The sequence below is a fragment of the Cucumis sativus genome, chromosome 5 (genome assembly GCF_000004075.3).
Source record: "Cucumis sativus cultivar 9930 chromosome 5, Cucumber_9930_V3, whole genome shotgun sequence".
Classification (NCBI taxonomy): Eukaryota; Viridiplantae; Streptophyta; class Magnoliopsida; order Cucurbitales; family Cucurbitaceae; genus Cucumis; species Cucumis sativus.
The window spans coordinates 30,459,299-30,475,725 of record NC_026659.2 but is presented as its reverse complement, the minus strand read 5'-3'; the positions used below and the strand labels follow the sequence as shown (position 1 = coordinate 30,475,725).

Below are 16,427 nucleotides of genomic sequence, written 5' to 3'. Positions count from 1 at the left end.
GGCATAAACACATAACATGAATAGCCTCTTAGTCATAATCATAGAATCATTTCTTGTTTTTCAAGTCTACATTTGATTATGACCCCCAAAATTTTGGGAGAAAATGAAATTTGTCCAACCTTTTAGCATTGAAGTTCTATTCACTATTTATTAACAAAACGGAACATTCTCCATGCAAATTGGTTGCTTCCCCTCTTTGCTCTTCACTCTCTCGTTAACTTATTCTCTTGCTCTTCTCACTCTCTCCATTTTCTCTCTTTCTCTTATTGGTTTTCTCCTACTCATTCACCCTTGATCTCTTCTCGCCCTCTCTCTCTCTCTCTCTAATCTTTGTTATCTAGCTTTACTGCACCTGACATTTCGATGGACACAACAGCCACACATTTGCAATGTTACCATGGTGGACAACAGGGGGAGAAAGGAAAAATGGAGAAGGAAACTTGAGAAGAAAGAGGAGGAAAAATAAAAGTTCTTACAAAAACAACTTTTGACTCTTCTTATCAATTATCCATCAACCTTTGAAAAACGTTTCTTTTTCAATAGATATAGTCTAAACAAAATATCTAATTTAAAATTGTTTAAACAATACGATGATTCAAATGTCTCACCCATACACTATTTCATACCTAAATATGTTTCAAACGTACTTAAACCTAATTTAGATTAAGATGGTGTATGATATAGATTGTGAATGTCTTGAAAAGCAAGGTAAAGGGGGTGTGAAGTGTATGTGTTTTGTTGGGGGAGAAAATAGTGGTTAGATAGGAAGCACATGAGAGCATAATTAGAAAAAGAAAGAGAGCATAGGAAAAGTGGAAAGAAATGAAAAATGAAAAAGGGAAAATGAATGGGATTTTTAAGAGGAGGCAAAGACCCCATAGAAATTGGCTTTAGCACATGCCATTTTGTCATAGTCTTCACTGTCCATGCAATGAATTTGTACAATTTTTCTCTTTGCAAAAATTCCCACTTCCCATCCACCATTAATGTTATGCCACTCTCCACTTTCTATTCCCTGCTTTCCTGTGCTGTCCATTTTCTTCCCAACCAAACAATATCGATACAAAGATTTACGTGGTTCATTATCGATGTGTTAGACATATTCACGAATAGAATATAAAAAGACGACAAATCGAATTTATGATCTTAAAAACATAATACAAAATTAATATTTTCATGAAGCATTTAATGAAATAATTAAGAGGATATCCAAACATGAGAATATAAGTTGAGTAGCACTAGACTTGTACTGTTGATTTTAAAGTTAGAGGCTTATCCTTTCTACTTCAAATAGTCACGTTAACTATAAACTAAATTAGTTGAGAATGTCACCACTTGTTCAAGTTTTATGACTCATTTTGACTCACCAAAGGAGTGTTGTTTGGCTTACTGACTTCATAAAATTAGTATTAAATAAATCAATTACCCTATCAACGTCAAAAAAAGTCTTAAGACTCCAGTTTAAACTTATATCGAGGAACTTCATCTTTATAAGTAATAACTTTGCACCTCCAACATATTCTTCACTCTATTATACTAACTTCTAACTTAAAAACTCAACTTGATACTTGAAATATCCCCAAAAGTTTTGTTCCGAAAGAAAGTTCCCTTTTGTAGAGGGTAAATGTGAAGTTTTTAACTATCAACTTTTGATTTTATAATTGAGATCTCGAAGATATAATTATTATTCAAAGAAATAAACATTTTTCTCTTTTTTACGTAACTATTTAATCTAAATAACGTGAACTTGTTTCAATTGGAGAATTAACGGATTGTTATCAAAGGAAATGTTTAACAATAAAAAAATTTAAACAATAATTTGATCTCTGTACTTATGTTTTGGTTCATTTTGATTTTTATATTATTAAAACTTGATTGTAAGTCTTTGATAGTTTAAGCATATTCATTTTTATGCTCATTTTTTAAGCATTTGTTCGATTTGGTCTACTTTTAAGAAGTGTCCACCAATTTTTGTTGCTTCATTTTCATATCATTCTTAAGAGAATATGATGTCACTTTATGAAAATTCATGGGACAAAATAAACCAAAGTCAAAAGTACAACAACTAAAATGAAACATTTTGCCATTACAACAACCAAAAGAAATCTTTAAACCTAAATAATTACATATAAATAAAGCATAACTTTATATTGAGTGAGAATTTATGTAATTTTTTTCTAAACTAAAGAACTTAAAAAAAAGAAAACAAAAACTAAATATATACACAATATGTTTGATTTGTTGGTATATGATATGTAAGATTGTACATGAAATTCCAGACATTCTGTAGCATACCAAACAAAGACTATACTTTCAATTTAAATAGCATACCAAATAAAGACCATGCTTTCGGATATGACGAACACCCTTTTGAATCTACAAATACATACCCAACTTTTTTTTAACCGACAAAATCAAAATATTTACAAATATAATAAAATGCACCTATGGATATGTATCGATCATCCTTTTACAGTTACCTTACTTTAAAAAGAATTATCAAAGCTTTAACTTTTTACCAACAAAGCTCGTTCATTTCTCAAAAGATCCCCATATGATATGAATAGCATTTGAAAATTTAAATAATCCTAACACCAAATTTTGCTACTGTGTACATTAGCAGCCACCTCAATATTGTAACAATATGCATTCTTAGTACTTTTAAAAACAATACATAAAATACTTCCATATAGTATGAATGAAATCATATAGTAAAGAAATGGATGTAAAAGGAAAAAGAAGTATTAAAAATAGAATCACAAGAACCAAATAAGCCTTAGTAGTTCTTTTACCATTGGCTATATTTATAAATAAATTTGTTACTTTTTTTCTTTTTATGCTCTCATCTAAGAATTCTTCACTTTCTATCTAAACAAAAAGAACTAAATGGAACATGGCCAAGATGAAAATAGTTGGATTGATATAACATTTGACCAAGAGAGGAAGAAATCAACAACACAAAATAATCTATTTTCTTTGAATTTTTTTTCTTTTTTAGTTTTATTTTTCTCTCATAATTACAGAAAGTAAAAAAGAGAAAAGAGAAAAGAGAAAGAGAGAGAGAGAACTATGAAGCGACGGCGTTTGAGTTTTGGGAGTCACTGCAGGCGGATCCAAAAAAATCAACCAGCTTCTGCAAAATAACGACCTGGGTTTTCAAAACAACAATGTAGTCGGCGGTGTCCTTGAACAACTGATCCGCTTGCCGTGGTTGGCCGTGTTCAGCGGTGGATTGCGGCGGAATGAGGCTCTGCAGAGCTTCCAATTTGGTGGAGACTTCGGAGCAGCCGGGAGCCGAATCCCCCGGACGTCCGCCTGCATTGTGACGGCGGTGAAAGCGACGGCGGGAATGGGTTAAAGATCGTTTGGTTCTTCTTCTTCGGTAATTTCTGAGAGGATTTGGGAGTGTGTTGGTTTTAGAGCTCATTGTGAGAGCCAATTTGTTCGCTCAATATCAATGAGAAACCTTCCTTTAAGTAAACAGTATGTTAACTCTTTGCCCCTCTATTTCACTTTTACTACCATTTTGCCATTACCATGTTTTCAAATTATCTCCCCTTCCCTTTATTTAAATTAAATAAATAACAAAAAAAATAAAAATCGTGAAAAATAACCAAATCGAAAAATATTTACAACATATACCAAAATTTTTAGTTTTATTGCTTCTATTATCAATATTTTAATTTATTTTATTATTTTTAAAAATATTTCAAACTCACACATCCATCGTTTCTAATATTTAATTACCTAAACATGATATCTCTATATTTGTTATTATAGTAGGAAACTAATAAAATATTATAATACTTGCAACACTAAAACAAAAAGAAAGCTTATGATAAACTCTTATGATTGTTATAGTAGAAGAAGTCTATCAACAATATAATTTATAACGGGTAGTTTTTGCTATACTTACAATACTTACTTAATTATTATTCTTAAAAAGGTACTACTATCACTAATAGAAGTCTATCGTTGATAAATTTTGCTTAATTATTATCGTTAAAGATCCACCCCAACTTAATTATTCCAAACAAAAACTATTAATGAGCACATTTTGAAGGTTGATATGAAAAATGTTTCTCTAATTTTGCTTTAAAATATTTAAAATTATTGTGATAAATTGAAATATTTGGAGAAAAAGAAGGAGGGGGTGAGGCGGTAATTTTGGAAAGAAAGGACCGCAATTTGTCGTCAAAAAAAGCATGCTCTTCACAGACGGCGCATGTGATGTCATGACTTCCATTTTTCATCTTCCCCAATTACCCTCACATTCCAATACAAATTACAACAACATTTCAAAAAGAAGAAAAAGCTAACCATAATAGAGGGAAAATTATTATAGGATAAAGATAATGTCATAATATGACCCATAATTTTATCTCATTTATTGAATAAATAATATATATATACTCTTTTTTTTTCCTTCCTAAATCTCAATGGTTCAATCCATATGTGGGACCATCAATTTCAGGTGTGACCAATGATAATAATTATTGTTTCTAATTATAGTGTTACTATTTTAACAATGTTTACTATTTTTTATTTTTACTAAAATAAAATATTTGTTGAACAAAAAATATTATAATTCAAACTAAAACAGCTTACATGTTACAAACAATCTATAATAAGTATGTTAGAGATTTGTTTGTACTTTAAATAAAGTTTAAACTATGGAAGGGTTATTAGTGGCAGCCTACATAGTAGGGTCTTGCGTCTTGGAGGGTAGGATGCAATAATGAGAAGAGAAGAGGGGCAGAAGAGAGAAGAAAATGAAAAAGTGTATTAAGTGGGTGATCTAATTGGGAGAGATGTGGGTTATGGCTTCCCAAAAGGTTGCATGTGAATGTGTATGGGCCATCACAGCCAGCAAAGATTGAGAGAGAAAGAGAGTTTTTGCCCTTTATAGAGAGAGAAATGAGGCACATGGGAAGGCACATGCAAAGAAGGGATTTTGGAGGGTAGCCTTTGAGCATGTGACAAAAGAGGGACAGTGCAGCAGCATGAAAATTGTACAACCATGTCCTACACATTCCCCCCTCCTTCCATGGACCTCATCTCAGTTGGGACCCTACCTGTCCTTTCATTTTTCCTTTGATAACTATTTTGTTTGAGTCTTCGTCCTCTAATTTTACTTAGTGGGATATGTTGTTGTGTTTGTCTTAAAAAGAGGGGATAAGAGATGGTATTAGGTATGTTTGCATGTTTAATTAGTTTAGGAATAAAATTGACTTTGAGTTTAGAAGATTGAAGGAAAGAATTAGTCACTTCTCGAAATTAATTTAGATGCGGGAGAGAAACTTTTGCTTTTTAGACAATTGTCTTCTGAAAATTAAGCTTATAAACATTATTTCTACCAGTGTTTTTCATACTTTGTTAGATGTAGTTTTTTGGACTGTCTTGGAAAGTCGTGTAAAATTTTGAAAACTAAAAAAGAAATGTGATTTTGTTTCTTAATTTTGACTTATAATTATAAAGATAAGTGTTTCTAAAAAAAGGTTCTGAAACAAAAAAAAAAAAAAAACTTTTCAAGTCCCACGTAGGGTATAATTAGGTTGGTTGGAAGACATTCTCAACCCAACCCATATTTTCGGATTATTCAAATTGGTGAATAACTCGAATTTAGTTTTTAACTCAACCTGTAAAATATGGGTTGAGTTGAATTGTATTTTTTTTTCGTTTGTACTTTCTAATGGTTGTAAATTTTAAAATAGTGAGAAGAGAGTGAAGAGATGCGATGCGAATGATACTGCATGCATGAAGGTGAAGGTGAAGATGAAGGTGAAGGTGGTGAAGAGGAAGACCTAATTTTTAAAATTTTATTTTATTAAATAATATATATATTAATTCAGGTTGGGTTGGCTTGAATCGAATTTTTCAACCCTCCAACCCAAACCTAACCCAACCCGAAAATATTCAATTTTTTTAAACCAAACTCAACCCACATTTTAACCCTAACCCAACCAAATCCGTATAATATGAGTTGGGTAGTCCAGGTTATCAAGTTCAACTCATATTCTTACACTCTTACCTCTTAGGAAATAACATAGCAAAATTTAGCCTCAACGAAAAGATGTCTCGTGAAGTTCAACAATGTGCTCGATCGACAACATAACAAAGAAGTGAGATCAAGAAAGAAGGTCAACAACTAGTCATATTATCATCCAATGAATAACACATTATATAAGAAAAAAAGAGTATAATTTAAAAAAACAAAATAGTATCCACAAACCCTTTGGTTTAATTTGTTATCTCTTTTAATTCTTCTAGAACTTAGAGCAGTATTTGAAAAAGTTGAAAACCATACAAAAGAAATGGAAGAAATCATAAATTTCAAAAGTAGCCAAATATTTCAAAAACCTAATTTCCTTTAAAAACAACTTCATAAACAAAAAAGGAGAAATTTAAACAATTATTTTTAAATTTTGAAAATTTAATTAACTCACGATAAAACAACAAAATCTTCGGGTAACTTTTCTTTCTTTTCTTCCTTACAAGTAAAGAATCAAATTTTTTAATCTTAAAGTAAACCGTACAAACCGTATATCTCATGAATTAGACTCATTTTAACGAAGGATAACATATAACTTACATTTTTTTCTTCCCTCTCATGAGTATAAGAAAACGAGTACGTAACTCTCTCCTTTAAATAGGGAAATCAACCGTTATGATAAATTACAACCTAACTTTTAGTTAAAAAGTATAAATGGTGTCCTTTTTTCCATTATTTTAAATTTTGTTCACTATAAAAATATAAAACCTAATTGTTGAGAATCTATTTCAAAATCATGATTTACCTAATCGTCGAGAATCTACGTCAAAAAAATTAAAGCATATTTTCTTTCATTTTCTCACGGTAGTTTGTATATTTTTTAAAATATAATTACTGAATTTTTAGCTAAAACAAATAATAAAAATTACCTTTTCAAATACCACTTCTTGCTTGGTCTTTAGAACGTTAATGAAAAAAATGTAGATAACAAAATAAAAAGTGCAAAGGGCGACAACAATGTGTCCTTTTGTAGATTTATTTTAAAGGATTATAAAAAAAATGAAAAAAAAGATTTTAATAACTTTCTCTATTTTAGATATATACTTTCTAAGGTGTAATTGTTCAAGTTTTGAAAGGAAAGACAAGTCGTAAATAGGAAAAATTGAAGTATTTCGAAATACAACATAAATTTTAAAATTTTACAAAAAATAGCATAAGTGAAGTTGAACTAACCATAGTCGGTGGGATAAGAAATTCTAAAAAAATAAAAATAAAATTAAGAACATCAAACTAAGAAAACAATACTATATATATATATATATTAGTTTAAGTTTGTACGAAACTTGTTTATAAGATAAGATATATTTATAATCTTAAAAAGAAAAACAGAAAGACTAAAGACGAAAATTGCAAATCTCTTTTAAATATATTTTAAATTAATAGTTTAATCCAATTATAATAATGATAATGATAATAATAATAATAATAATATTGTTTAATTAATCTTTGTCGTCATATATATATAAAGTCAATCTACTTTTCCATTCCAAAAATGATTTTCACAGTATCAGTCAAAGGTTTAAAAATAAAAACGATTTGATTATTGAATCCAAACTAATTTTTCTAATATTCACTCTACACATTAACTATTTGGAACCCTTTTGTTTATTTGTTCTCGTGTTAATTAATTTTTTTTATATAAATAGGTCGAAAGATTTGAATTAAACGCTTTGTAGTATTAATCTTTCTTAATTAGGGATTATTAAGGTTATTTTCAATTGTCAAATGGACGATAGAGTAGTGTGAGAGATAAACGGTGATATTTTGCGATATTATTTGTAATGATTTTGAGAATATTTATTATTATATATGTGTGTGTATGTATGTAATGGGAGGCAAGAAGGATGGGGTGGATGATGGGTTTAAAGAAATGGTATAATGTGTGTTTGAGTGAAACAAAAAAGAGAAGAGAAAAGGAGGGGGTAAAAAGGTAAAGTGGGGGCAGAAGGTGTAATGAGAAGGCATTGTTATGAAATGAAACATATTCTCTGTTCTTTTAAACATTCTTTTCATAAATATGACCCCACTTGTTTTGTCTATTGTGTAACAATTTTCTCCCTCTTCCTTTTCTCTCTCTTCTCTTTTCTCCCCTTTCTTCCTATCTACTTTTTAGGGTTCCCATCCAAACATATACCATAATCAACCAACTAACTTCTCCTTTCATCAAACTTCAATCTCCATCAATTGTTATGAACTTGAATCATCCCAAACGTAATTGTGCACTTTCTCTTATCGCCTTATGAATTTTGTCAATTTTACTTTTATTGTTTATTGCTTCTAATTTTGAGAGGTCAAGTGTAATAATGGTAACAATAAAGATGTTAGAATTGATGGTTTTTTAGTTGTAATAATAACAATAATGGTAGCTAGCTGTTAGTCAGTCGTAATTCTCGTGCACAATTGGTTTGAGCACTCGTAATTCATAAATCAGATCGAGTCATTTTATTTTAAATTTGGATGTGGGCTCCATGTGTCAATACTATTGCAGAACGCAAATAAATAAAACCCAAAGTAATAAAATGAAGTTTTTCTTTTTTTTTTTTCCATTGATCTATTACGTTTTTGTTGGAGTAAACGTGACCTAAAATATTTACAAATATTATCAGTAGTAGACATTAATAAACTACTATAATCTATTACTGATAATTAATTCACAAAATGAACTAAAATATTTATTAATACAACAAAATGATTTTATTTTATTTAAATTTCTATACATTCAAATGTCTGAATTTAATCAAAAAAAAGTTATAATTAGTTTCAACCTAATTTTAATCAAAAATTGATAAAAGAATAAGAATTAAGAATTTATTTTTAATGACGAAATTGCTAAGAACATTTATAAATATAGAAAAATGTCACAATCTATTAATGATAGAACGAGAGAAAACATGAAACACTATTATTTATCATTAGAAGATTATTATATCTATAATTTTTTTATTTATTTTACTATATTTAAAAACAATTCTACTCAAGAAAAGCATTGTAAATATATATATTTAAAACTATATTAGAGACTAATATTTTTTTTAAAAAAAAATAAGGTTTAGAACAAACTAAAAATCTTTATTAAATTTGGATAAGAAATAGGAATTTTAGAAGTAATGTGAACTAAATAATATCTTAATTCATGTATAAACTTGATAAAAAGAATTAGAAGGTGATTGGTATTTTGTAATTAATATTTAGTTTAGTTTTAAATTTAAATTAGTATTTTAAAATTATGTAGTTAATTGATTTTATTCTCTTTCAATTTAGGTTAGGAATAGAAATCTTTAATATCTATTTTAATACACATATCACTTTTTTCGTTAGAGTCTCGTCTTTTCATTAGAAATTTACTCTTCTCTTATTTGGTTATGGATTTAGTCTAAATAAATACCTTTCCAAAACTTCTATTTTAAATTATTTAAATATAAGTTTATGTAGATAAATACAAAAAGTACATATTTTTCAAATTTTAAATATATAATAGTTGAAGAAGTCTTTCTAATTCCAAGTCCTAAATTTAGGAACCTCTCAAATGAGGAGTAACCTACACGAGGTAACGTAAGTTTGTTCTTGGTGACCCTTAGACCTAATCAATTGAAATATGGGCTCGATTGCTCTTTGGGCCAAAATAGTTTACTTTTGCACTCAAATTCAATTTGACCCACTAGCCTGTTGGATTTAACAACTATATGCTTCAACGGCTAAACCAACTCTTACTACCAGATACCCAATCTATAATAGACCTATATAGACAAATGTTTAATCTACCACAATCTACGATTAGAGATATCTATTTAAGCTGCATAGACCTACCCTGAATAAGATAGAGAATGAGGGACGAGGGAGTGAAGATAATTTTTTTCTCGTTGATATTATGGAAAAGGAGAATAGATAGTGAGAAACCCAAATCTACAAGGTCGTAAAATGTATTCTCTGTCTCCAATCCTGCCCCAGTGAACGATTTCCCACCCCACCCTAAAAGAAAAAGAAATATGTGTGTAGGAATAAGATAGGGGCAGGATTGGAGATGAGGAGTGACATCCCCATCCTAGCCATCCCAACCCAACCTCGTGTCTTTCCATAACTATAAAAATTAAAATTTTTAATTAGGATTTGCTATATAAAATAATTTTTAAAAAACAAAAATTACTATAAATGCTATTTATATATATATATATATATAGAGCAATCAATTTTTCTTAATTTATAATTTCTCAATTTATTTATATTTTATATTATTGAAGTTTTTTCTCTTAAAATAAAAGCAGAAATCCAAAAATGTAACAAAGGCCCAATGAACTAATATAAAACGAGAGTAACCCTAGCCCAGGGTTACTCTTTCTCTCTATCATCTCCGCTTGCTCAACAATGGCGACGGCGAAGACTGTGAAAGACGTTTCTCCTCACGAATTCGTGAAGGCCTACGCCGCCCATCTCAAAAGATCCGGAAAGGTATTGTCTTTTCATCTCTACGATTTGATGGTTTACACAACCTTAAATGTGGATTGAAGTTTGTATTCTATTATGTCAATTCGTGATGTGCTCCTGTTTTATATCAATCTTTTAATTCATACTAGACTGGTTGGTTGGTTTCGTAATTCCCCCCTAGTTTTGTTACATCCTGTGCCTGGTATGTTTGTCAATAAATCGACTAGGATCAAGTTTTAACTTGCTATTCTGTATTCAATAATTGCCAAGCAGGTTGAACTACCTCCCTGGACTGATATAGTTAAAACTGCAAGATTCAAAGAATTAGCACCTTATGATGCTGATTGGTATTATCTGAGAGCTGGTCAGTTGCCTTTTTTCATCCATTAAAATGAATTGCTTGCTGCTCATTCATTGTCTTATGATCACTTTGTTGAACTTATTCAGCGAGCATGGCTAGGAAAATATACTTGAGGGGTGGACTTGGTGTGGGGGCTTTTAAGCGGATTTATGGTGGAAGCAAGAGGAATGGGAGTCGCCCTCCACATTTCTGTGAAAGCAGTGGTGCTATCGCTCGCCATATTTTACAACAGTTGCAGGAAATGAACATTGTTGATGTTGATCCTAAGGGGTGAGTACAAAGTTCTTATGCATAAAGGCTATAGCCCTTACATTTGTTGATTCAAGTTTAATGCCAATTGATTGTACATTTGTACTTGATGATATATCCAAGCTCTGTTTTTTACACTGTTTTCAAATCATTTGAACCAACGTTATAAATTTAATCTAATCTTGGTTAATGTTGATGTTGATCCCATAGGGTGAGCACGGAGTTCTTGTAGGTTTAGCCCTGGCATTCGATGTTTGATGTCAACTGATTTTACTTTATGATATAACCAAGCTTTGTTTTTTTGCACCGATTCCAAATCATTTGAACCAAAGTTATAATTTTAATCTGATCTGGGCTAATGCTGATGTCGATCCCAAGGGATCAGTACTGAGTGCTTGTAGGTTTAGCCCTTACATTGGAAGATTTTCAAGTTTAATGCCCATATTGCACTTGATGAGTCAACCAAGCTTTGTTTTTTTGCATTTATTTCAAGTCATTTGGACAGAAGTTATAATTTTAATCTAATCTTGGTTAATATTGATGTCCATCCCAAGGGATGGGCACTGAGAGGGTTAGCCCTTACATTTGTTGATGGTTCAAGTTTAATGGCAACTGATTGTTATTGTTGATTCAACCAAGCTTTGTTTTTTGCACTGATTTCAAGTAATTTGAACTAAAGTTATACATTCAATCTGATCTTAGTTAATGTTGATAGATATCTTCTTTTTTCTCATGGTGTGTTTGCAGTGGTAGGAGAATCACTTCGAGCGGTCGACGGGATCTTGACCAAGTTGCCGGTCGGATCGTTGTTGCTCCTTGATTGATGAAGAGAGATTTGTGTGTTTGTTGATGAGATACCACCGTGAAAATTTTGGATATGAATGAAGATAAGCTTACTCTCATGTTTTCATGGGTTTTGGATAGTTTAAAAGTTCAATTTCATTTCCTTAGTCAATTATTTATGAGTTCTTAGGATGAAATATGTTTTTTTTCTTCAATGCTATCAGCAGTGGCGTGGTTGATGCTTAGAAACGGACCTTTTGTAGTAATTTTTTGACATATCATATCAATTATCAATAGAGTTTGCTGTTTGCTGCCTACTCGATGTTTTTTCATTTTTTTTAATACATCATATCAGAAGTTAACATCAAATCGATGATTAAAAGAAATTATAAAATTAATAATGAGAATGTTGTGAAGTAATAGGGGATTTAGATTATGAATTATGGAATTGATGGCTGTTATTTGAACTTCTAAACAATTTTTAATATGTTATTCACGTAATTTCATATGTATTTCTTTTAAAGAATTGGAGCTGGAAACCCATAACGTTTGGTTTTTGTTCCCAAACTATTTACAAAAGTCGTTTTAAGTAACTTATATTAATCAACTTTTTACATTTATCATTAAAATTTACCCATTTATAGAAGAATTTTGTGTATATAGAAGAATTTTGTATATTTAATGAAGAACTCTATCTAGACTTTTCATTCTTAAATGGGATCAACAATAGTTGTAGGCTTATTTTTCTAAAAATTATGAGTAATATAATCATCAACAATATTTTTTCTTTGAAAGGAATGGGTTCGATATTTGGATTTGCTGGATGGTAATATGACATAATTTCTGGATTTGCTGGATGTAAGATATGATATAATTTCTAGCGTTACAGGAGTACACAAACCATCTTTATTGATTATTTGATACATAATCCATCTTTATTGATTGATTATTTGATACGTTATTCAATAATTTATCAATTATTAAATATTTATTAGGTAAACACTAATAATTAATCCATGTAATCCTTAAAAAAAGTCCCTTCCAGCAGCAATCCAATAAATAGAAGTTTTTCATTACTGTATATCACTAAAAATTTGCTCCATTTTTGTTTTGGATTTAGTAACAAAGAATTCTATCATTCTTCTTTTGTTACTTGGAGAGGGAGAGAAGATTCGACATAGTATTCTGAGCAACTATAATCGGTTGCCTCATTTGTCATTCATTATATATCAGCGGCTTTCACAAAGAATACAATCATCAGAAAAATATTAACCCAACAAAACTAAACCCCATTATTTTGCTTATTCAGAGAGAGAGAGACAGAGACAATGGGAAACACTATGTCACAGAATTTTAACCCATAATTGTTTCTTCAACCTCTCTTCTTCTTCTTCTTCTTCTTCGTCATGGTTGAAACTGAAAGGTATATTGGCTCATATCATTCCATGACAAGCAGGACTTTATCTTCTTCTGTTGTGGGATATGGAACTTTGGTTCCTTAGGTATTGTTGGAAGCTTTCCTGACCTTTTTAATAACACAAAAAATTAAAACACCTTTATGACATTTTGTTTCTCAAGTGAAATTGAAACTTAAACCACTTTTTGGTGTATGTATGTGTGTACCTTCTAGGAATGAAGGGTCTGTCAAAATAAGGCATTGGTTGTGCCTTCGGAACCAATTCCTTTCTCAACCTCTTTAGTTCTTCCTCCTCAGCCATCTGTTAATTGATCACAAAAAAACCAAACAAATCAACATACAATATCAATTGAATTGATAGTCATTTCAATTTTTTTTTCTTTACCTTTTCTTGCTTCTCTCTTTCCATCTTGTATTGTTCTATCACAGACAATTTCTCTGCTACCTTCATTTACAAAAACAAACATGGATGATTAAATGGGTTGCAGGCCATGACTATCATATTAACTTTTCATAAGGAACTAATAGAAAATTCTTTCTGAGATCCACCTGATGGTCGAACTCGGCACGTTCTACTGCCCTTACATCACTGTGGAGAACCAGATCTACTGGTCTTGTAATTTCCTTCACTGGAGGTTTCACAACGCACTGCGCAAATGGACATGTACATTTTTTAAAGCATTAGTGGGGTTCAAGAGCTGAAGTTTAGAAAAAAACATGAAAAAGCGTTATATGTGAATAGGGTATCTTTTTACCTCTGGTTCATCAGTTGTCCATGGAAGACCTTGAGCAATTGGTATTCTCTGTTTTTCTTCCTCTATCATTGTTTCTTGTACCCTCTTCAGAAATTCTTCTTCCTTCTCCTTTCCTCTTTGCTGCAAATTCAAAAAGAAACATGGAAAGCAAACATTGTGAATTTGTTCATTAAGCTGAAACTTTCACGATTCATTCTTGTCATGAAATTGACAAATAAAGATATACAGCTTAAACAATAAAGACTCAATACATAGATTTACGTGGCTACTAATAATGTATTAGCTAAGACTGCAAGAGATTTTATACAGTCAAGGAGTTTATAATTATATAGCACAGTAGTCTACACATTTGAAGGGCAAAGAACACAAATACATTTGAAGGGCAGATAACAGATTTAATGCATTCCAATAATTCCCATTTTCTTTACCTCTGTTCTAAGCTTAAATGGCTTCTGCCTAGTGACTTTCAGCTGCTTTTTCTTCCATTTACTTCCACCAATTGTGCCTGCAGATTCAGCGCTCTGAAATTCACAACAATCATTACAATTATCAATCAGTTCATTCAACATTTCATTAGCAATGATCTTCACACAAAAGTCTTCACTTACATTTCTTCTGCTTCTTCTTCCCCCATTCCTGCTTGAAATGCTGAAGTTTGAAAGAAAACAACAAAAGTTAGACAATAATAACACAATGGATTCATTTTCTTCAAATATACACTACTGCGGTAAAAGTAACTAAGGTACCGACCTTCCACGGGATCCGTCCCAAGAAGAAGAAACCGAAGCTCGAGAATCCAAACCGAGATTTTCCGATGTCAGAAAAAGCTCAGACGGACAAAACGAAGAAGATGATTCGATAACCTTTGGAGGAGGTAATCCTGGCAGTGCCCATTTCATCACCTTGCTCTTCTCTTCAATGGGCTTATCTTGGTTTTCTAATTGCTTCTCCTCATTCTCATCAGTCTCCTCCTTTGCAACCTGTATAGTTCTTAGTTTCTCAAACGCCAGTACCAAATGCTTTACTTTCCCAGATCCTGTTTCTGGGACACTATTCCTTGCTGTCTCCAACAGCCTTTCTCTTCGCCTCTTGATTATCGAACTACTTACTTGTTCAGGAGATTCGCTCTCTCCATTAACATCATGATTCTCTGTTTCAATCCCTTCTTCATTTTGAAGGTCTTGAATCATCAATTTCCTCTCCATTTCTTCTTCAAGTTCAATCTCAGCCCTAATTTCCCCAATCCCACCATTCTGATTCTTGAAAAACTCCTCCTGAGAAGCTCTCAGAGTCTCATAAGCCAAACACAAACACTTCTTCGAATCACTCCCATTTCCAACATCACACTTACAATCAGTCTTAGACTTCCCAGTTTTCTCCTTCTTTTGATTCTTCTTCGCCACCACAAACTTCCTCTCCCGGATCTTGTACTTCGGTGAGTTCAAAACCACACTAGGGTTTCTCGCAGCCGATTTCTGAACCGTCTTTGTAGATTTTATCAAAGGAGAAGATTTCGAGAGCTTCGGAACTGGGCTAATCGTATCATTAACATTTGGATTCATATTCTCGGAATGCCTTGAAACTTCTTGAATCATCTTCGATCTAGATCCCGTTGATTCTTTCACAGGGGTCACTGTTCCACCGTTCTTGCCGATTGAACCCATCTGCCGGAAACTAAAAGACAGATCAGAAAATGGGTAGAAATTTTCGCCGCCGGTGAAGGGGAGGGGGAGGAGAGGGGGGTCGATTCTTCAGAAACGAAAGAGATTTGAATGGAAAGGATATATTCGAAACGAAGATGGGGAAAAATGGAACGTTGAGAAGAAAACGCTCTGTGTAACGGCTAGTATTTGTGGGCCGTTAGATTAAAATTTGAAAATATGTTCAGTTTGATGACCGTTGGATTAACTCCAGTGGAGCTTTGGTTTTGATGGATTTAACTTACTCTCTTAACAACCGTTGTGACAATGGCCCAATCATGAGTTGCGCTATTACAAAAGTCTCCTTTTCCTTATTCTATCTCCATCTAACTATAAACCTTAGTCTCAATACTTTTAAAAGTTCAAACTCGTACCAACACTTAACACTTGAACCAACGACTTTACCACACATATAGATTTCTAGTTGAATGCAGTCTTCAATCTAATATTTTTTAGGGCAACAATTTTCGGATTCTAGAATGAAATATCATGCCAAACTACTGTTAAGCTAAACTCACTTTTGGTTAATTTTGCATCTTATGTTAATTGTTTTATAAGTTACATGATTAGTTGGTTTAGACATTTTAGTTTGAAGCCTCCATTCCATGTTAAGCTAAAAAAACAATAAGTTAATGACAATAACATATACAAAAGTAAACATACTTGACTGAAATTGACATAAACTACA

General features: G+C 31.6%; 2 protein-coding genes across 2 annotated transcripts; one reads left to right on the top strand and one right to left on the bottom strand.

Moving 5' to 3' along the window:
• Window positions 1-10,315: 10,315 nt before the first annotated feature.
• Window positions 10,316-12,184, top strand: LOC101205192 (40S ribosomal protein S19-3). The gene is made up of 4 exons (XM_004141417.3): window positions 10,316-10,498; window positions 10,748-10,838; window positions 10,922-11,105; window positions 11,832-12,184. The coding sequence occupies exons 1-4, from the start codon at window positions 10,415-10,417 to the stop codon at window positions 11,902-11,904; spliced, it is 432 nt and encodes a 143-aa protein (XP_004141465.1). The 5' UTR covers window positions 10,316-10,414; the 3' UTR covers window positions 11,905-12,184.
• Window positions 12,185-12,923: 739 nt separating this feature from the next.
• On the bottom strand, window positions 12,924-15,806 carry LOC101204950. The gene is made up of 8 exons (XM_004141416.3): window positions 14,790-15,806; window positions 14,648-14,687; window positions 14,468-14,560; window positions 14,040-14,159; window positions 13,834-13,932; window positions 13,670-13,729; window positions 13,491-13,585; window positions 12,924-13,392 (listed from the first exon to the last, which is right to left on the bottom strand). The coding sequence occupies exons 1-8, from the start codon at window positions 15,701-15,703 to the stop codon at window positions 13,272-13,274; spliced, it is 1,542 nt and encodes a 513-aa protein (XP_004141464.1). The 5' UTR covers window positions 15,704-15,806; the 3' UTR covers window positions 12,924-13,271.
• Between the last annotated feature and the right edge of the window lie 621 nt (window positions 15,807-16,427).